A 23078-nucleotide genomic window follows, 5' to 3' on the forward strand; every position below is an offset into this window, starting at 1 on the left:
CATTCATTCATTCATTCATTCATTCATTTATTTACTGGGGCAGGTCTCCTGGTCATTCATTCATTCATTCATTCATTCATTTATTTACTGGGGCAGGTCTCCTGGTCTCTTGTTCCAGGGACTCGCAATCTACTGGGGCAGGTCTCCTGGTCTCTTGTTCCAGGGACTCGCAATCTCTGGCTCCAGGCAGTGGCCACACTTTCCTGGCTTTTTCACAAGGGTTCTAGGAATCCAAACTTGCAGGCTCACGCTGTACAGCAAGCACTTTACCCACTGCATTATCCCTCCAACCCGAGTCCCCTCATCTGAAGGAAGTCAGTCTGTGAGCAGCAGTTTTACTCCAACGTAATGAGACTATCCTTCCCAGGTCACGTTGTATCTCATCCCCAACTAGTCATCAGGTACAAGGACTCTGGCCTCTGAGAATGTCACACAGGGAGGGATGGGCACAGCCAGCCCCAGTCCTACTCTGACAGGTGACGCAGTTTGTAGCCCTGACCACAGTGGTTCTTCCCCTCTGCGCACCTAGGCCCCATCTTGCCCTTGCAAAGAACATTTCTGCACACAAGCTAGGCAAGAACGAGCAGCTGTGGGTGGCTTGGTCTCAGTTGTGAAGCCACAAAGGCAGAGTGGGCACGCCGACCCCGGGGGTCCCTAGAGAGTGGTGGGCACCTGAGGTGGAGCTTTAGCGTTGGCAGCATCCTGAGAGGCCAGGGCCGGGTCTCCAGGCTGGGTCTCCACTGCAGTGGCTGCGCCTTGGGGAACCTCGTGACAAGGATCCTTCTTCTCCTCAGACTTGATGGTGCAGTTCACCATGGTGCTAGCGCTGTCTGGGGCCAGCTGCACAGAGACAGGGCTCCGCATGGACATCCTGCAGGAGGGACAGAGGACACTGAGTGAATGAGGCCCATGGCCCAGTTATAAACCCACCCTGCCCACAACGAAGTACCTCCGCCCTTTGTTTCCCCAACAAAGCACCTCCCAGCCCCACTTAAGGATCCGTATGCCTACACAAGCCTGCTTTAGGACTGGCTTTCTCCTTTTTCTTTCCAGTGCCAGGACCTCGCACATGGCAAAGTGAACCCAGCCAAGCTGCACCCTCAGACTACCGGTTCTTGCACTGTTGTGTCTAGTGACCTGAGGGGCTCATCAGCGTGGCTAACTGGCTCCTTCTGAACCCAAGAGAACTGAACACTGTATGTGTGTCCTGAATCTAGCCACTACAGGTTAAGACCAAGAGTCAGCATTATAAGAGCCGGAATTTGAAGGCTGGGCGTGGCGCACACCGTTAATCCCAGCAATTGAGATGCAGAAGCAGGCAGATGTCTGTGAGTAGGAGGCCAGCCTCGTCTACAAAGTCAGTTCCAGAATAGCCAGAGAGATCCAGTGAGATTCTGTCCCCCAAAATGTTTGGATTTGAACTTCAAGTCCAATGACTAACGTGGCTAGAATTGGCAGGAGCCTGCGCACACAGCATACAGATGCCTTAGTTTCCAATTTGACCAAAAGAAAGCCAAGAACCATATCATTTATTATTATTATTATTATTATTATTATTATTTATTTTTTAATGGACCTGAGGATCAAACCTAGGACCCCACACAAGCTAAGCATCTGCTCTATGACAAACCTACAGCCAGCTGTTCTTCTCACTGCAGGGACAAATTGAAGTGAAATATTTCTTATATTTACACATGTCTGTATATCCTGCATATCACATACCTCGTTGTAAAATACAGATGAATGACACTCTGTTCTGCTCTCTAGCTCAGCATCTCTAGTGGAGTCTGCCCCTGCTGCCACTGGTACTTGTAATGCCAAGCTTGGGGGGGTTGCTGAGGAGTTGGGTTTTTTGTTTTTTTTTTTGTTTGTTTTTAAGATTTATTCTTAATGTTTAATTACGTGTTATGTGCGTGGATACGTGCAGGGGGATGCCGAGGGGCTCCAGGAGGGCATCAGCTCTCCTAAAGATGGAGGAGTTAAGGTGGCAGTGAGCCACCAATCAGCACCGAAGACCCTGCCCCCAGTTGGTTTTGATTGGTAAATAAAGTTGTCAATGGCTGGGCAGGGAGGTAGAGGTGAGACTTTAGGATTCCCGGACAAGGAATAGCCACATAGAGGTTTAGAAGTAGCCCAGCTACTGAGCTGTTTAAGGCATACTAAAATATAAGGCTGTGTGTGTGTGTGTGTGTGTGTGTGTGTGTGTGTGTGTGTGTGTGTGTTTGTGTGTATGTGTATGTGTTTCATTTCAGAACCTACAACATTCCTGGACGATCTGAGTAGAGTTAACTGGGAACTGCTACACAGGCACAAGCAGATGTGGGTGCTGGAAACCGACCTCTGGTCCCCCACAGTGCAGCAAGCACTCCGACTGCTAAGCCGTCTCTGCAGCTCCATGGCTATATTTTTCCTCTAAAAATAGTTTTTTTAATATTTATTTTATCTGTATAAGCATTTTGCCTATATGTAACTATATACCACATTCATACATGGTAACCTCAGAGCCCAGAGCAGGGAATTGGATCCCCTAGAACTTGAGTTACAGACAGATGGTTGTGAGCCACCAATGGGTGCTGGAAACGGAATCCGAGTCCTCTGGAAGAGCAGCAAGTGCTCCTAACCACTGAGCCATCTTACCATGCCTATTCCTTGGGTTTTTAAATTTGTTTGTATTCTAAGACAGAGTCTCAGACAGCCAGGTTAGAATTACATAGTAGTACATAGTATGAATTATGTAGCTGAAGATGGCCTTGAACTCAAGTGCCTGGATCACAGGCCTATGCCATCATGCCCAACCTGCAATATGCTTGGCAGACTCATGCAAAGCTGCCTCCTCTCCTACCACATGACCGCTCAACATCACCAGAGGATGAGCATCAGCTGAACTTTGCAAAGTAGTTTCCAAGATCACTGTCAGGTGAAAGGCCAGAGGAGCGGTTGCCCACCCTCCCCAGTTCCCCAGGGCAAGCACTCAGAGGTGTGCTCTGTGCTCCAGTAGCACACAAGGGCCTGGCCTCTTGGAAAAACATTGGGAGGTGGGGTCTCAATGGAAGTGATCTGGTCAGGAGCCCTCTGCCTTCACAAATGGATTGATGTCATCACCGGGAGGTGGACGTGCGTGCATGTGGTGTTATTGGAAAACTGAACTGATTAGTTTATTAGCTGACTGGAATTCCTGTGGCCCCCCTGCCATGGGGTGACTTTCCCAGACTCTACAGCGGTAGAAAATAAATGGACTTAGATGCACAGGGATTCAGTTTTCAGGGCAGACTTGGGGCAACCATCAGATGAAGTAGCAGACCCTTAAACAGAAGAGGCTGTGTGACACGCCAGCGTCACGTATGGGACATGCCCTCAGCAGATTCCTGTAGCTGCACTACTCCCCAGATTACCCAGCCATGGTCCCACACCAAAGCTGTTCACTTGCCGTTTGAATGGCAGCAAAAATGACAAAACCATGGGCTGAAGAGATGGCTCAGCGGTTAAGAGCACTGACTGCTCTTCCAGAGGTTCTGAGTTCAAATCCCAGCAACCACATGGTGGCTCACAACCATCTGTAGTGGGATCTGATGCCCTCTTCTGGTGAGTCTGAAGAGAGAGACAGTCAGTGTACTCACATACATAAAATAAATAAATCTTTTTTTAAAATGACAAATCCTTTTCCTTTCTTCATGATCCCACAGACAGTGTCTTCTCACTAGGTTTTATCAACTTTGGCAAACAATTTTCCCTCTATGGAGAACTTTCACCTCTTATATGTATGTATGTATGTAAGCCTGAGTGAAATTTTGTGCACATGCATGTGCCCACAGAAGCCAGAGAAGGCATCAGATCCCCTGAAGTGGAGTATGAGCCACCGCGTGGGTGCTGGGAACCAAACCCAAATCTTCTGCATGGCAAATTAAGTGTTCTTAAATTGATGAGCCTGTCCAATCAAGCACTGGGATTCTAGCATTCCTGCGACTTCAGGTTGGGGCGGCTGTTGAGTATGGCAATGGAGTGTACGTAATTCAGGGGTAGAGTGTTTGCCTAGCATGTATGAAGTTTTAGACTCCATCCTCAGCACCATACCTAACTGGGTGTGTCAAACCTAAGAGCCAGGTGGTGGTGCATGCCTTTAATCCCAGCACTTTCAAGTCAAAGGCAGACAATCTCTGAGTTCAAGGCCAGCCTGGTCTACAGAGTGAGTTCCAGAACAGCCAGGGTTACACACGGAGACACGGTATCTCAAGAAACAACCACAAAAACTGGATGTGGCGGTACACACCTGTGATCCTCAGGAGGTAGAGACAAGTTTGAGGTCATCCTTGGCTACGTAACAGTTAAAGGGCAGCCTGGGCTAATGAGACTCTTAAAAACTCCAAAACAAGGTCAGCAAGAAGCCCCCTGGGTAGAGGCGCTTGCTGACCAACAGTGCAAGCCTGGCTGACTGAGTTCGATCCCTGGAACCGACAAAAATATCTAAATGTTGAAGGTAAGAACCACTCCAGAATTGTCACCTGACTGCCATACATGCCAATACCTCCTCCCTGTCACACACACAACAAACACATTTAAAGCAAGACAAATGAAAAACCCGTTATGAATTATTTATGTCTAGAATTTTCCATCTTATACTTTCAGATCACTGTGGATTGAAAATAAAGGGACAAGTGCATTCCTACATCACATCGCAGTACAGGGTGTACTGTAGTCTAAAGATTACACTAACCGCTCTGGCACTGTGCACTGAATCATACAGTGTTACAGCTCTGTATACAACAGAACACATACATAAGGTGTTTTAACATTAGTTACAGGAATATTATAATTGACACGTATGTATTTGATTGCACCCTACAGATCAGACCACAGCAGACTCCCCCACCCACTTTCTGAGCACCACGTGCCTCAGCAACCCGGGAGAGAGCAGGGCAAGAGCCGGCTACTGGACCCTCAGAGGTCCCCATCTCACCTGGAGGAAGAGAAAAGAGACCCCAGGCCAGTTAGACCCAGCAGGTTCTGGGGGGTGCCTGGAGAACCTGCAGAAAGCAGGACGCTCAGCCCATCCGGCTGGGGAGGGGCTGAAAGCCAAGCCCCACAGGGGGCAGGAGTGGGGGCGGGGTATTATCCTGGAGCTGAGGGCAGCAATTACATAACAAACAAACCCGGGCTCAAGCTGTGAATTAATCAAACCGCTGAAAATAAAACCTTCCTCTCAGGAACTTCAGACAAAAGAAATGAAAACAACCAGGCTGGCTGGAAAATAAAAGGCAGTGGTGCTGAAAGCCGGGACAAAGGAAACCAGACAATAGGGTGTTGGACAAAAGCAATAAAGCCAGAGGAAGTGTGACAGGCGCACAATGAAGGCCTGTGGGCTTCTGATCCCTCGGCTCTCAGCCACTTCGGTCCCACACCCACTGGCTGCCACCAGGTCGCCTCCTCTGGCCACACTTGGATCCCAAGGGCTTTTCTTCTTCATTAGGCCCAGCCTCTGGGCTTCCAACTCCTACCTCAGTGCAAGCAGTCACGGCCACCGCAGCCAGAGAGCGCGGTCAGAGGAACGTCCGAGGCCAAGTACTGGACGTGGTGATCATCCATTCGCCCCACTGAGGGGGAGGCAGAAGAGTCCACTGCCTGTCCTGACTGCCCAGAACCAACCCCCACTGGCTACATTTAGGTACTGAGCCCCTGTAATGCAGCCAGTGCAGGTAGGAATGTGCCATATCAAACACACCAAGGGTCCCAAAGCTTGGCGCACAGATGCATCAGCCTGTTCATAACGGGTTGTGGGTACAAACTGACGGGCTAGGTTAAATCAGATACCCTCTCTTTTTGTTCCTCTTTTACATCTTTTAAAGATCTGCTTTCTTTTTAATTACGTGTGTCTCGTGCCTCGTGTGTGTGTGTGTGTGTGTGTGTGTGTGTGTGTGTGTGTGTGTGTGCACTCATAACTGCATGCTGAAGGCAGAGGCATCAGAGCCCCCTGGAGCTACAGCTGGAACTGTGAGTGGTTGTGAGCCACCTGGTCACTTGTCCTTTGCAAGAGCGGTAACCACTCTCAGTCTCTGAGCCATTTTCCTAGCACTAGACAAAAACACTCATTTCACCTTTTTTTTTTTTTTTTTTTTTTATCGTTCCCTGAGACAGGGCCTAATGGTGTAGACCAAACTGACCTCCAGATCCACCCTCCTCAGTACCCAAGAGTCACCTAACTCGTTTTATCATTTTGTTTGTTTGGGGTTTTGATGGGGATTGTGCCCAGGACCTCACCAGACTAGTGTGTACCCTACCACTGAGCAGCACAGCCAATCTCATCTATCTATCTGTCTATCTATCCATCCATCCATTCATCCATCCATCGACACAGCACCACGTGCTTGAGTTCCAGCGTGTCCCTCAGGCCATCTCCTACCTCGGATACCCTTTTCCAGTTCTCCCATACCCACCCAGTACCTTCAGGCCATACGCAGCGTTATCTGATATCAGGAAGTGGCATCTTGGGACTCCCAGGACAGCACAAGGGGAATTAGAGAACCCAAGATGAAAAGGTAACCTATCAAATATGCCTGCTGTTTTACATTCTCAGGGCACCTTGACCTTGGTCTTCAAAGGACCAGTCACAGCCAGTGATGCCTCAGAATGCCTGATGATGTTTCTGACCCACCCCCACCCCCGCCCAGCCTGGGAACCTGACCAATGCACCTTACACTTATCACTGTAGCCCAGGTCCTAGCCCAGTGCCTGGAGTAACAGAGCAAGTTCATTCCTTCTTCTTTCTCCCCTGCCAGGATAAACGCTTTCTTATAGACCTGGTAGGAGCCTCCCTGAAACCCCTTCCTCTCCAAGAGCTAAAGACCCTATCAATCGCCTTAACTCCTTCCTTGCAAAGTGCATGCCATGTGCTGCCATGCCTTCTCAGGGGATTTCCCTCTTTCCAGACGCCCCAAACCCAAAGCCCTCAGTGCACAGGAGACAACTATGGGCTCCCTGAGTTCTTCTACCCTATTCTGTAACCTCAAGTCCTGGGTCAGACGCCATCAATCAGGTAACGCTCATCAGCACCCAGCTCAGTGGAAGTTCTCCTGTGTTATCTGTGGCCCTCCCTCTTGTCCAGCACCCCACTTTTTAAATAAATGGTGATAGCGAGGCCTAGAGAAGTCAAGTGCGTGTGCTCCCAGGGATAGCCCTACTTCAGAACTACAGTCAGGGAACTTCCACCAACAAACGAGGAGGTTGAACGGTACATGCCTCCTCTACCCTGTTCCTCCCTTCTCTCCTAGGAAGCCCACCTCACAGGTCTCCCACACTCCTTCTTCTTTAACCTTATCTCACTGAGCATCACAGGAGCCATCTTCTCCCTCGAGTTTCTCAACTGGTGTCTGGGACTTTGAATCCAGTGTCTGGATAAAAGGGGTGGAGAAGCCCCTCCAAGGACGACGAGGGGCAGAGTGCCACCTGTATGCCCCCCCAATCCTCCCCACAAGCAGGTTTCCCCACCCCGACTCCCACCCTCTGCCAACCCCCTTCTGCCCCAAACAAGCCACCAGCCACTTCCTTTTCTAATCACTCAGCCACAGACCCAGCAGAATGGGAATCAAAGAAAAGTCTTCACTCTCAGCCCTCCCTCCCCTAGATGCACAGTTCCCGTTCCCTCCGCACAAGATGCAGAGAGAGATTCAAGTTATCGTCGACTGACTGTGACTCAGACCAGGGGCACAGGAAAGACAGATGCAACAGCCAGGCAGACCCTCAGAAGGAGGGCCACTGGGCACAGCAAACCTCCATGGCTGCCCTTCCCCCCGCTTGTCAAGAGCGGCTGGTGCCAAGGGCATCGCCAGGGAAAGAGATCCATGTAACACGGGTGGGGCAGGCCCTGGTCCCAAAGGGAATGTCACTTCCTCTGAAACCCCAGAGAGTTGAGAGCCTCGGGCTGCCTTGAACAATAGTCCCAAGGCGTGGGTGCCCAGAATGGTGCCCTGTGCCACATCCTGCCATTCTTCCCACAGGCCGCACCCTGCCACCCTTCCTGGCTCCACCCGATCCTATCTCTGTGTTTACTCAGGGCTGGGAGCTGGGCAGGCTGCAGGCTGAGGGCAACCCTTTCCTGACGGTCCCATTGCCCCTTGCAGCAGACCTATGGTGGATGAGATCCAACTGTGGCTGTTTTAAGTCTTTCAGCTGGCTAAGAACAGACAGTGCTCCAGTCCCAGGACTGGCGGATCCCACTGGCTGGCCAAGTGGTATCTATCCGCATCGGCAGATGGAGGCTCAGTAAAACTCTAGCTCTTGCCCTGAGCCTGAGAAAGGTGGTGGCCACCCAGCGAGTGCCTCTAGCCCAGTACCCAACTCAGCACTGGGCTTTCCTCCCTGATACGCAGGGACACAAGTCCCATACAGTGGAGAGCAGTAGCCTGGAAATGTCAGTACCTGAGGTGGTTCCCCAACCGCCACATGGTCTTCCAGCAACAGGGGCACCAAAGCATTGTCAATCAGTACAAAGTTAGACTCAAGAGAGAGGTGCTGCTGGGGTTGATACTGTGATGTGTCCCCAAGAGATCTCTGGAGATGTATCTTCAGGTGGGTGTCATTCCAACAGAACCAAGAATTTGACTGGGCCATTCTTGTCTCCCAGGAAGGGAAGAATTCTAGGCTGTTGCAGGAGGGACTGGTCAACCTTATTAAAAGTTCCCTAGGAACAGGCCTGGGTATTAGCCAAAGGAAGGAGAAACAAAATGTGAGCGGTCAGAGTGGAGAGATGGCTAAGAGGTTAAGAGCACTGACTGTTCTTCCAAACGTCCTGAGTTCAATTCCAAGCAACCACATGGTCACTCAAAACCATCTGTAATGGGTCCTGATGTCCTCTCTGGTGTGTCTGAAGATAGCAACAATATATAAATAAAATAAGTAAATCTTTAAAAAAAAAAAAAAAACAAACTGTGAGTGGTCACAGTATACCCTTACTTGGCCACGAGCACTACAGTATGCTGCAATCTCTTTCTCAAAAGAACACTGTAGAAGCCAGAGTCTGGGACATCCTATCTGGCAAAGGAGGGATGGCTGAAGTCACTCATCAACACCAAGCCTACATCTTACATTCTCTTGGTGGTACCCAGTCATCCTCCCATTGCCCCTATGTTTTAACCTATAAAGACAAAATGACTACTATGTTCAAGGTTCACACATGCGCAGGCACACTCACAAACACAAACACACACACACACACACACACACACACATACACACACACAATGCCAAAGATGGAACCCAGGGTTTAATACATGCTTGCAAGAGCTCCGTTAGTAAGCTATAGCTTCCCAACCCTTGTTTATTTTGTTTTTTTGTTGTTGTTGTTTTGGTTTAAGTTTGTATTATTTTTGTAATTTTTTTCTTTTTTTAAACTGAAGAGACTTATTGGTTTTGTTTTGTTTTTGTTTTTTGTTTTTCTAAGACAGGGTTTCTCTGTGTAGATCAGGCTGGCCTCGAACTCAGAAATCTACCTGCCTCTGCCTCCCAAGCGCCGGGATTAAAGGCGTGCGCCACCACGCCCGGCTGAAGAGACTTTTTTATAGCATATATTCTAATCAATTTGTCCTCTTCCTCTTAGATCCTCCCCCATCTTCCCACCCACCCAAACCCACATCCTCTCTCTCATTCTCATTACAAAACAGGCATCTAAAATAAATAGTAAAATAAAAACAAACTATAATAGGACAAAACCTGTTTAGCAGAAAACAAAGAGCCAAAAAAGCCACAAGAAACATATACACAGAGAAAAACCCCTCTGCAGATACAGAAATCTCGTGAAAACACAAAATTGAAAAGTATATGTAAGTAAAGAACCAGTAAGGAAAAACAAAAGAAAACCAAAAACCACTCCAAAAAACACCAGTTAGTTCACTTTGTGTGGGCCATCTACTACTGGACACAGGGCCTACCTACCCTTAAGGCCAGTTTGCACACCCAGTGGGACGCAGCTGAAGAGAACTAGTGTTTCCCTTGTAAGCAGTTTATCAACTACAGATAGCTTCTGGATTAGGGGTGGGATCTTGCGCCTACTTCCCTCTCAGTGCTGGGATCCCAGCTGGCACAGACCTGTGCACTGTGTCACAGTCTCTGAGTTCATATGTGCATCAGTCCTGCTGTGTCTAGAAGGCCTTGTTCCCTTGGTGTCTGCCATCCCCACTGGCTCTAACGTCTGCCTCCTCTTCTACAGAGTTCCCTGAACCCTGAGGGGAGCGATCTGATGGAGACATCCCACGGAGAACTGAGGGTTTCAAGGTCTCTCACTCTCTGCACTTTGCCCAGTTCTGGGTCTCTGTATTTTGTATCTACTGCAGGAGGAAGCTTCTCCAATGATGGCCAAGAAAACCATGTCCTTAGGAGTCTTTTTATTGCTTAAGCAGAACGTGGTGTTTGGCTTCCCTCAGGCCCCTGGCCTCCTACAAGCCTCAGGTTCTCTGCCACCCAAGCAGTGTGGAGCATGGATTCTCATGAGATAGCTGGCTAGTCACACAACCTTTGTGTCATGACTGCACAGTGTATCTTATGGGCAGGTCACCATTTTAGATGAAGGGTTTGTACCTACGTTGGTGTTTACCTTTCTCCCCATAGAGTGCAGAGTAGCGTGCAGTACTGTGAGCGTGAGTCGGGGGGGGGGGGGCTCTAAGGAGGCACCAGCCCTACTCCCCTGTGGTCAGTGAGTTCTGTAGGTGCTGTCCTCTACAACAGTGCTTTACCTGTGGACAGCAGTCAAAGGCCTTGGTTGTCTGGGGTTTCCACGGTGCCTCTTTGGCCAACAGTGCAGCTTAGATGTAACACATTCCTGACTCTGGAGGTTTCATTTGGTGGCAAGGACATGTCTAATTGGGGCTCTGTCTCTCTATTATTTGGTGATTCCATATGTGTGTGTGTATATACATACACACACGCATACATACACACACACACACACATATATATATACACATATATACACACATACACACACACATATATACACACATACACACACATACATATATCCATGTTCATTTTATGTATATATGTACACCATAGCTGTCTTCAGACACACCAGAAGAGAGTGTCAGATCCCATTACAGATGGTTCTGAGTCACCATGTGGTTGCGGGAATTAAACTCAGGACCTCTGGAAGAGCAACTAATGAGTGAGTGAGTGTGTGTGTGTGTGTGTGTGTGTGTGTGTGTGCCTTTTTAAGACACTTCTAGCCAGGCAGTGGTGGCGCACGCCTTTAATCCCAGCACTTGGGAGGCAGAGGCAGGCAGATTTCTGAGTTTGAGGTCAGCCTGGTCTACAGAGTGAGGTCCAGGACAGCCAGGGCTACACAGAGAAACACCCTGTCTCGAAAAAGAAACAAACAGACAGACAGACAGACACTTCTACTATAGTAGGCTTCCATAGTATCCCTCAAAGGGACCTTAATTTTTGCTATTCCTTCCTATACTTCCTCTCTCTGTTTAATCCTGTTCTGGTCAAAGCACCCCCCAGCCCTTGATAGTTTTGAGATAGGACCTCAGGCTGGCCTTGATCCTCCTGCCTCTTTAGTGACTGATGTTAACAGGGGTGCCCCCCAGAACTGGTGCCCTAAATGTCCTTTTGGTATCCCCAAAACATAGTATCTCTCTGACAAGTACTCTGAGCCCTCAGATACCCACAATGGGGACAGGTAGGGTACAGGTTTGTGAAGGAAGCCCAAGTAAGCAAAGGCCCCGCTTACCCAGACCAATCACCACACAGAGCGTGAACTACCACATCTTCCCTTCCTGGGGTGAGACATTGTGTCAGAACTCACCAGCTCATCAGAAGAGCCTCATTGGCCTCTCATCAGCGTGAACCGCCATTCTATTAACCCAGGCAGCGCATGCCAAGCCCAAGAACAAGGGAAACACGGAGACAAAAGGATGGCCACAGAGAGGAATGATGGAGACAATCTGCAATAAGCTGTGTCTACCCATCATGCAAGAGGAATTTCATCTTTGCTACACAGACCTTCTACCATGTGTGGGCTGGCTGAGGCCTTGCGAACTTTCCCCCTTCCACACTAGCATGTCTATCGGTGTCATCTCTATTCAGTTCACATTAGGCAGCCATGCTGCTGAGACTTCATGGCTGTGGTTTCTAACATTTCCAGGAGACACAATCTTACAGTACATTTCCTATTCTTCTGGCTTTTACAATCTTTCCAGCCCCCCCCCCCCTCTGGCAATGATTCCCGAACCTTAGGTGCAGAAGTTGTAAATGTATCTATCCACTGGGGCTGGGCTCCACAACTCCGCATTTTGTTCAGTTGTAGTTTTCTTTACCGGTTCCCATCTGTTGCAAAGAGAAGTTTTCTTGATAAAGGAACACCTGCCTGTGAGTGTGAGGATAGGTATTTAGAATGTAGTCAGGGATTAGACTGGATTAGTAGACTGGTGGTTGGAGGGTCTCCTTTCAAAGTCCATGACCAAAAAAAGAAAAAAAAAAAAAAAAAAAGCTGCAGAGATGGCTCCGTGGTTAGAGCACTGACTGCTCTTCCAGAGGACCTCAGTTCAATTCCCAGCAACTACACGGCGGCTCACAACCATCTGTGATGGGGTCTGATGCCCTCTTCTGGTGTGTCTGAAGGTAGCAATGGCTACAGTGTACTAGCATACATAAAATAAATCAATAAAAAGGTATATTCCAAATCCATGACTTTACTAGCTGAGTAGTCATCTAGATTCCTAGTACCAGGCATGGTTTCTCTCTTTTTAAGCCTTCTTAAATCTCAGTAAAGAGCTGTTGGTAACCACCAGGGTACGTGTGCCACTACTGCACCAGGGTTCTCGGGCTGTGCTGGTGGTTGCCATGGTGCACGGGCGTCATAGCTGGATAGGCCTGTTTCGAAGCATGGTGCCTTCCTGCTCCCATGAAAGCGAGTCCCCAGGGAGGAAGCCTTCCTGTTAAATCTAGCGCCTATGCTCTGGGTCCTGTATCCAAAGCCAAACCTTCTTCTTAATGGCCAATTTATTAACCCTTTAATCCTGCCATTTCCTTTGTCTGTAAATGTAACAATATGTACACGTACACGTGTACACACACACACACACAGTGGGTGTGTGTAAAATGAGATAATATAGACAAAGTTTCTAACCAGTTGACTGTCATGACTGTTACCACAACAATCGGATACATTAGGAGGCTTGAGGGCAGGAGTGGGGAACTGTCCACGATGCTTGCTGAACACTGAGACTGCCTCTCTTTCCAGTCCGAGTCTCCACCTGTGGTGGAGCTCGCACCACCTTCTGGAAGGCAGGCTGGAGAGCTTTCGAGTTACTGTATATAAAGCGCTCAGCGCAAGTCTGCAGAAGGCAGAGTGAAACTTAGTACTTGAGTGTTGTTGGTTGAATGAATGAATGAGTGAGTGACTGAATGAACGGGATGAAGTGTGCATCTCTGCTAGCCCAGAGCTTTAGCTCCAAACAGGGCCTATTCTGAAGGCACTCCTTAAAGGCATTTCAACACCAGCCTCCCTGCCTGGTCCATGGTTGGGATCTGTCCACAGTATCCTGGGGTTCCTGCAGGCTGGGGAGTGGGGGGTCTGGTCCTTTTCCTAGTTCCCTTCACTCTCCTGTCCCACTGCATGACAAAGAAAGGAGTCAGCAATCAAGATGGTAAGTAAGCCCCCAAAGAAGCAAGAAGTCAACTGACACTAGTCACCAAGTAAGCCTGGCCACCAAGAAAGCCGAGGCACGGCGAACAGGAGGAAGGTTGTCATGCCAGCCGTCAGAGAGGACCACCTATCGGTGTGAGGGACACAAGCATCCCCACCCCCCAAGCCTAAGCACAAAGCAGGTGGCCAGCAGCACTCAGCCACCAATCCTGGCACCACTAACCCACTCCAGTCTGTCCCCCCACTGCCTCTTCCCCATCCCAGGAGCGTATGGGATACTACTACCCATGCCTGTCACCATCTCCCCCAAACCACACTCCTCAGAAACCTAGGTCAGCAGCTTTCGTTCACATAACACTCATTCAACGATGAACAGTGTTCCATCCATCTTCTCTTCGGAGGCCGCACTTCCTCTCCCATTATCTACCCGAGGGCCAGCCACAAGATTGACATTTCTCATTTCATGGTCTCTGCCCTCTACCCTGCCGTGCGTGCGTACATGCATGTGTGTGTGTGTGCATGTGTGTGTGTGTACATGTGTGTAGACATGTATACATGTGACTAAATGTTCATGTGGATAAATGTGTGTGTATATGTGTGTAGACATGTGTGTAGACATGTGTACATGTGAATGAATGTTCCTGTGTGCGTGTGTGTGTGTGTGTGTGTGTGTGTGTGGAGTTCAAGCTTGGGTGTCGTTCCTCAGATGTCCTTAGTGTTAATTTTATAGGTGTTGTTTACTTTTGGCTCTGGCCCGTTTTCAAAAGCTCGGGAAAGCAAGGAGGAGACAACCACAGTCTCTAATCACCCAGGTTCCATCTAAAAGCACTCAACAAGCAGCCCCCGAGTGGCCGGCGTCCCCTGCAGTCTGCCCTGGCCCAGGCTCTGCTTCAACCACCGACTCTCTTAGGAAACCGAGGCAAGGGGTGGGATGACCAGGGACCCTGAGGCAGCACCAAGAAGAAAGACACTTGTGCTGACATCCAAAACGTTTTATAAAACCGTGAGTATTGGGCAATCAGGCAAGTTTGCAGCTTCAGTGAGAGGTTGAGTCACCCTGGCATGTGCGGCTGAGGTCCTCCAACCATAGCTAACTTTCCTTGAGTGTTTACTTCATGCCCAGCATTACTTGAATTGTTTTTACTCCTATTAACTTCCTTATGCTTCAGAGGAATTGTTTGAGGTGGGCACCGTTGTTAAGGAGAAGCGGACACTCAGGAGCTTTGAGCCCAGACAGCCTCTTAACCAGGAAACAGGAACTGACTAACAATGTGGAGTGTCAGCTTCAGCTCTGTCATGTCATTCATCAGCCCTGTGAAACAGGTCCTATCAATCATCTCTCCTACTGATGAGGCACAAGACAGGAGGCAAAAGTTACAGCCAATGGCAACTCGGAGGCTGAGCCCAGACACTGGCTGATGGAGCCCCTCTTTAAGGGGGCTGAGGAGAGCTGCTTTAGAGAGCCCGAACCAGCCCCACTCCTGTGTGACCAGCACTGCTCCCCAGGTTAGGGACGCTCACAGCAAGCCTGGCAGAAAAGGTTCCCAGCCCATGGAGCCCAGGTCAGTACACGTGAGGAGTTCTGTGACCTGTCCACAGCTCTTGCAGGATCAAGGAACAAGCCCCAATTGTATCCATACTACCTTCCTGGCCAATGAGGGGCATGGGGCTGCTCTGACACCCATCTTGAGATAGACTGACAGCCAGCAAGCACTGGGAAGGCTGTTTTCACACTGGTAGACAGTGGGTAGACCACCCAGAGCTGCGCTTACACAACAAATACACGGCATATTTTAAAGGACACTGGGAATCTGAAATCAAGTCCTCACTAGTGCAGCAAGCACCCTTAACCCACGGAAGCACCTCCTCAGCCCTCAAAGGACGCTTTTTTTGTTGTTTTTTTGTTTGTTTGTTTTTTAAGCTGGAACTAAGTATCTCCTAGGATGGGGGATATAAAGTGAGGTGGTTTTGGAAAACAGCATGGTGGCTCCTCAGAAAGACTGGACATAGAATTCCCATTCGATCCAGCAATCCCTTCCAGTTATACACAGCCCCAAGAACCGAGAGCAAGCTCTCCCTCTAGAGCAACACTGTGACAACCAAAAGGCGGAAGCAAACCAACAATACACAGTTTATAGGCACAGCGGATTCTCGGCCTTAGGGAGGAAGGAAATGACACACCGCAGCTTGAATGAACCATGGGACACGCTAAGTGAAAAAAGTCACACGTATAAAGGACAAATCACTGTGTGCTGTCACTTGTGAGGAACACAGAATGCAGGGGTCAAAGAGACAGGGAGGCGCATAACAGAGAATTCCATTAACAGCCGTTGTTTCTGGGTACTGGGTACCTGTTCAGGGGAGGGATGGTGGAGTTTGGCTGTTGTATAACAACGTGAAGGCAGAGAACTACAATTTTATAATGGTGTATCGGTAACGTTGATGCTATGTATATTTTAACATTTTATGCTTTGTAGAGACAAGGCTTTAACCTGTAGTCCAGACTGGCGTTAAAGTCATATTAATCCTCCTGCCTCAGTTTCTCAAGCGCTGGGATTATATCCCCCTCCCCCCTTACAGCATGTGTTGAGGCCGGAGTTCCACACTTAGTACCCCTCTCCTTACGCACACGTGTGCTCACAATTTGTTAAGAAACTCTTAATAAACTGTGTTTCACACACCTTTAATCCACATATAGGCCGAGACAAGAGCTCCACAGACTGGTGACTAGCCTCTGACACAGCCTCAGAAGGGCAGCAGGCTGCTCAGAAGGCCATAATTAAAGCCACTAATTGAAGAGTCTAGAAATGGCCAGAGCCAGACAGTGTGCGCCCAGCTCTGCCATCCAGGTCTCTCCCTGCTGGCTCTAAGAAAGATTAAAGGCTTCTACCTGCCACACAGACACAGGTGGACTTAGGTTCTCCAGCTGAGGGGCAGGAAGCTGCCTTTCCTGGAAATCCCTTCTGAAACGGGGCAGCCTTTTGGAAGCTGGACCCCTGATTTCCAGACAGCTCCGTTGTGGACTACACACACTGGGCTGTGAAATAACATGACCTCTGGGTGCCCCACTGTCTACAGAGGACATGGGACGATGAAGTGACACCGCAGCTGTCCTGAGTGGAAGAGCCACCGGGGCGGACAGACTGCTCCTGTCCCAATTTTCAGGGATTAATCCACTTGAGGTCATGGACACTAGCTTCCGTTGGCCACCCCAGCATCCTTTTCCTCCTCAACAAATCACAAGCGGGCCCCGAAGTCCCACTAGCCCTGAGGGCCATCTGAAGTTTCATTTTCTAATTTTTTTTTTTTAATCTAGTATTTTTACTGACAAAAACCAATGTTCATTCCTTCCTGGCTAAGAACACATCTAAGAGTTTCCCGTGTCCACAGCCTGTATTCTGTAGCATGATTAAAGTGCAGGCCCTTCCGATGGCAGCCCACCCCAACGACCCTAGGGACTCCCTAGGCTGACTGGAAAGCCACCAGCACCTTCATTCATCCCTGTTTGATGAAAGAGAGAGTCGGCAACCCTGGGGCATTTCTTATCCATCACAGAGCTGCAGCTCCTCCTGTGGCTTCCCTCCCCCAACAGTCTGCAGACCTGACCCAGGGGAGGGCAGGGGGTCACTGGTGGGGTCACTGGAAAAGCCAGGCTCTGCACTTAGGAAGAATTTAACCCTCTTCCTCCTGGCTCAGGACTATCCACCCAAACAGCCCAGACTGGTGAGCATTCTGAGAGAGCCTGCGCAGATGTGAGCCCCCTCGGGATGGATGCAATGCTGGCCGTACCTCTTAAGGTCTTCAAGCCCCGGCTTCCCCCTTCCACACAAAAGGAGTCAAGAGACCCTTCCCTGCCTGAGGCGGGGGTGGGGGAGGGGCTCAGCCCACTTATTTTCTGTCCAAGTACTTGATACATCAAATGATTTACACAGCCCTATGCACCCCAAGTCATCTGGACACCTTCAGCTCAGAGGCATGGCGCGGACATTTGCACAAAGAGTCAGTTATTACTTCTCCCAATGATTAGATTATAGGTGAGGGGGCTCCAGCCTTTGATGCAAAGGCAGGGAAGGGGTGGGTGAAGATAGTGGGCTAAGGCCCTAACTTCCACCAGAAGCAGGCCACATGGGGAAAGGACTCAGCAGGCATAACAGGCACGGCCACCTACTAGGTGATCGCAAAGGGCTCCTGCACACCATTTTAACACTGTCTTGTCATCTACGGAACCACACAACCAACTTACAAAAACAAACAAAACACAGCAACGACATCCACGTCGTTTTCAGTAAGCTTATGACTTCGTGTCTGCTCCCATCACAGCCGCCGTCAGTGGCATGCGGCCCTTGGACATCCCTGGAATCTTTAACAGGGCTGGTTTGCGAGCCAGACCCATTTCACAGACAAGGAAATCGAGACTAAAGGGAGCAGGAGGCCTGACTCCAAATCCCAAACCACAGACCAGGACCTCTTAGAAGAGGCCACTTCTTAATGACTCTCCAGGTCCCAGTTGCCATCTGTGGAACCTGCATGTAGCAGGGACAGTGACCCAGCAAGACTTCTCCCTGCAGCCACGGTGTGAGGAGGAAGCGGTCTCTTGCGGCATCCAGCATCAGGGTCCAAAGGCTAGCTACAGGCCGTTGACCATTAAACTTCTTAAAATGCACGGCCCAGATTCCAGCATGCATTTGAGCCTCCACTGGTTCCTACCTGGAGAGAACTAAAGGAGACGGACAAGGCCATGTCCTCTGAGTCAAGCTGTCATTTTTGTCACGCCTACCCTGCAAGTTTTTCAGGGTCCGCACCCCAGCCCAGATGGAGATGCCCAGGATCGCAGGCCCCCCTCACCTGCGTGGCTTTGGGTGAAATGGTTATCAATAACACAGTGAGTGAGCAAGCACAGCAGCAGGGACAGCAGCAGACCAGGCTCCCGTGGGTACTTTTCACCTTTTCACCTTCGCCTGTTGATGAGCCCTCCCCATACCTGCCCTGGTGGCCAGCACTACATCCAAAGGAAGAAGGCTGTGGGAAGCGGAAGACGACACTGGAGATGCAATGGCTGTGCCCAGCATCCCTGCAAGGGTACTCCTCTCTCACTAGATCTTGCAGAGAGCATGATCAGGGTACCGCGCGGCATCCTGTCAGGGCCCCGGATGGTTCTATCCCTGCTCAGGACAAGGCTCAGTGGTCAGCCAGCTCCACATTGGCCACAGATGAAGAGTGAGAACACAGGCATCCCTTCTCCGAAAATCCTTTTATCTTTTGTGATTCCCTTTTCTACTGTGAGAAAACTCTGCTCTAAGGGAACAGTTTCCAGGCTGGCAGCCACACCGGTTCAGCTTCCCAAGTCTGCCTGCTTGAATCACTCAAAAAAGTGCTAACAATTTCCTTTTCTTCTGTCTGTGTTGTAAGACAGTTCTTTGGGGTCCTTCATTTTTTTTTTCCTCTAAAGCCACCCTCCCTGCCGCGTGTTTGCTTATCCGCCATGGGCCTAGCTGACATCCATGATGGCTTAACTCACGCCGCACGGCATTTCCCTTCACTCCTCCATTCTCCTCCCATGAGCAGCTGCTGAGAGTCACAGCTTACCTGTCCAGAGCTTTCCCTTTTAAACTCTAATAAATCTATCCAAGAGAGGAAGAGAGAGGCAGAGACAGAGAGAGAGACAGAGAGAGATCCATTTCAATACTGGCCAGAAATCATAGTTCAGGCATCTCGCTACATTTCACTGTCCAGGAACACTGGCATGAGAAATGGACCTGGCTGTAGCTGTAGCCCCGCTTCTGTCAGGTCCCACAGAGCAGTCTCCAGAGAGCTGAGCACGGCTGCCTCATCTCCCACCACACTCAATCACTCCTACACAATGAGGTTTTGATTATGTTAAATTTAAATGATGAAAGTTTCTAGGAATGTCATTCATTTCAAAAATATACATCAAACCAGGCAGGTAGGGTAGCACACTCCTGTTCTGAAAGCACTCAAGAGGTGGAGGCAGAAGGGTCAGGAGTTTGCGGCCATCCTCAACCACAGCTCAAAAGCAGTCTGGGAGACCCGAGACCCTGTCTCAAAAAATGCTGGCCGCCAAATCATTGCCTTCTAAAAAGGCCGGCGTCTGAGAGCCTACACATGCAGGGATCTTAGTCCAGGTGGTGACACCCTAAAACCCTTGGGCACCATGGGTTGGGCGGATGGGAACGCAACATGGCTCCGAAGCTGCTAGCCTGAGCCCACACCCTTGAGTCTTGGCGAGTAAAGGCAAGGCCTTCAGTCACCAGCCATTCAGCACAATGGGAAGGCAGCAACAATGGCTTCAAATGGAAAGGAAAAGAACAGAGACTGCTGGGAATTTTCCTAGGACAATGAAAGACACTTCAGCCTGAATGAACCAGCCACCCATTCTCAAAGTTCTCTGAAACAACCTCTGTTTCCCCATTGTTAACAAAGTCCAGGCATGGTGGCCTGGTTCCGACGTTTGGCTGAACCAGGTGGGCTATGTCTAAGTGCCTAGTTTCTGCCCGCCGCTCCTTGGCCCCCGCAGGGCTCCCTCCTGAGTCTCTGGACTGGCCCTCACAGTCCCTGGCCCAACAGTGTCCCACATAGGCTGATGTGAAGAGGGCACCAGGGAAGCTATGGAGCCTGGGTGTGGTGAGCTGAGTCTGCCTTGTGGTGAGCCTCAGGCAGGAGCCTTGAGCTCTGAGAAATATGATTCTCAGTCCAGAGAAGAGAGGACAAACAACAGGCCTAAAAGGCCACCAGCTGTCCCCAGGAACAACAATGGGCCAAACCTCACAGGTAGAAAGAAAGCATGTCCAGGCGCCTGCTGCCTAACACACACTGTGTTCACCAAACAACCACCAAGTGGTACCATGCTTGGGATGCAGCTGGCGCGCATCCCTTGGGGTCAGGCTCCACCTTTCTTTCCTGAGCTGAGGTTCCTCACCGTGAGTACGGTTTCTAGGAGTGAATAAGTGAGGAGACTGTCTGTTGTCAGTGCTGAACATCTGGGAGAACGATGGGGAAAGGAGGGGGGACGTTCGCTTACCTGAGAGAGAGGTGGGGGGCTTGCCTCCAGGAGTGGGGATCAGTTATGCATCCCAGGAACCATGGAGAGCAGCTGGGAAGAAAGGGTACCCTGGGTGCCAGCCCTGCTTTCTCCATCCTGGACCCCCACATGAGTCTGAACACACACAGCCCAGGAGCCCGCAGATCTCTATCTGCTGCCCGATCTTGCACCCACTGAGTGAAATTCCACCAGCTCAGCACATTGCAAAAAGGGGGTGTTTTGCTCGTGCACCATTCTTTCCACAGGGGCGGCCATCTTGCCCACTCCCCCTCTTCTGGAGTTCTCTTGCATGATTGCCCTCCTTTTCCTTATAGGGGTCTTTCCAGAATGCTCAAGACAACACTTCAGGTCTGGTCAACATCACACAGCCCAAACTCCATTTGACAAACCGAAAGCTGAACATGCAAGGCCCCTCCGGCATGGTGCATGGCAGGAGTTGCCCATACCGCTTCCCAGCCTCGCCGTGCATCTATCTCCAGACAAGGCCAAGCTAGCCTGTGGTGAAACCGGCGCCTCCTTCATAGCCCAAGACACTGTCGTCAATCACAACTGTTGATCCCTTCCTTCTTCCTGTCTAGCCCGGCCATGTCCAAGTGGGGAACAGAATGTGCTTGGCTGGAGACCCGGATGCAATAAACTGCTATTAACAGACTCAGTCTGAAAAACAAAACCTCGGGCCTCTTCCTTTCTGCTCCTCAACACTAGTCCCTGTGAGGCCAGGGAGAGAAAGGCTCCCTTAGGCCAGTCACTTCCAGAGAAACCGGTTCCTGCTGGCTCACCTCTGCCTCTGGCTCTAGCGGCTACCCCTCACCACGAAGCCTTCCTTCATAGGTGCAAGCCAGGCCGAGGAACCCTGTAAGTTTGGTCCTTGTCACCCTACTTTATGCCACATGTCTTGAGTGCCTGCGGAGTACAGTCTGAAGGTGCCCTGACCCCAGCACAGAGGTGGCCATTAGCAGGGGGAGAGGCTGGGCACCTACGCTCTGTAATGGGGAACGGGGTGGAGAGCAAGGGTGACAGTCACAGGCAGGACCAGAAATTCCTACCTCCGAGATAAACAGCGAGAACCACACCCAAGCGACTGGAGGAAGGCTGTGAATTCGAGTTCTATATACTGTCTGCACTCGAACTACATTAACTATGGACAAAGGCCTGTGGAAAGACCAGGGGCCTGCTGCTCCTTCCTCTCTCTTGCTTGTCTGTGCAGTCAGACTTCCTACAAAGCTATCTATCTTCACCACCTGGCTGTGTGAACCCAGAGTGGTGTCCCCGCCCTATGTCCCAGGGTTCATCCTCAAAGCAACTCATCTCGTTTGGTCTCTGTCCACCTTGGGGACACCTAGGAAACATGACTCAGGGGAGGAAGAGAAAGGGCCATATATTCACACTGGACACGGCCATGGTGGCAAGTGACATAGGCCAGGAGCGAACAACGGCCCGTGCCAAGCACATCCTTCCAGATGTCTGGAAAGAGCTGTCTGTGGCTGTTAGGACACAGCCATGACCCAAAGGGCCCTGTCACCCAGACAGAATGGATGATGAATGGCCCGCCCCCATGGGTGGGCACTTTTAGGTCTTAGGCCCTACCTGGGTCTGCTGGGGGCGGGTCTGGGTCTTTCCCATTGGGGTGGAGCCCCTGGAGCCCAGAAGGTTCTATATACTCCTAGGCCTTCCAAAGTAAACCCCAAGAGACCAGGCAACAGGTCTAAGACACACATGCCCACAAACCCCAGAATGTCCACAGTTCCATACCCCACCCCCAACACATAGAGCTATCAGAGATGCTGGGGAGGGGTCTGGGGAGGGGGCTCCTCCCTAGTAAGAAAGGCACAGGAGCCACTCTAGTCAGCCCAAGCAGAGCTGCACACGCCTGGTGATGCCCGCTGCCCACTCATGAGTGCAGGCTTCCCCCGTTCAGTCATGCACAGTGGCAGAGTCCTCAACAAAGCCAGAGGTCCTGGATCTCCCAGCCTCACCCACACACGCAGGCCACGGACATCCTAGCCATCAACTCTAGAAAGCCAAAGAAAAGACGGACCACCGTGTCCTTTGACGGACATGACAGGTCTGTGCTACAAGCATATCTTAGGTAGCACCGTCACCCGTCGGGCACTATATACCTGCCCATGCTTCCTCCCTGCCCTCACACAAACCCTGTGTGGGTTTCGAACCTCTCCACAGGTGAGCCGTCAGAGCGTGAGGCAGACAGTACTGTTATCACCCCATTTTACAGATGAGGACATAAGACTTAGAGGCTACAGAGGCTTCCTGACTGCTGGCACTGTCCCCGGTCCCTACAACAAAGCCAGCAGTAAAGGTTACCACAAGTCTCTCATGAATGATTATGAAGGAGAGGGTGTTGTCACACTTAGCTACTCCAGCCCC

General features: G+C 50.3%; 1 protein-coding gene across 2 annotated transcripts in view; it reads right to left on the bottom strand.

The window, feature by feature from the left end:
- The window catches only part of Sox13 (SRY-box transcription factor 13), a 42711-nt gene that overhangs the window by 10335 nt on the left and 9298 nt on the right, over positions 1 to 23078 (bottom strand). For both annotated transcript variants that reach the window (XM_021197897.2, XM_021197898.2), the window contains exon 2: positions 673 to 871. In XM_021197897.2, coding sequence (XP_021053556.1) covers positions 673 to 870 — 198 coding nt within the window. In that variant the 5' untranslated portion in view covers position 871. The remainder of the gene's footprint in view (positions 1 to 672; positions 872 to 23078) is intronic.

The sequence above is a fragment of the Mus pahari genome, chromosome 5 (genome assembly GCF_900095145.1).
Source record: "Mus pahari chromosome 5, PAHARI_EIJ_v1.1, whole genome shotgun sequence".
Classification (NCBI taxonomy): Eukaryota; Metazoa; Chordata; class Mammalia; order Rodentia; family Muridae; genus Mus; species Mus pahari.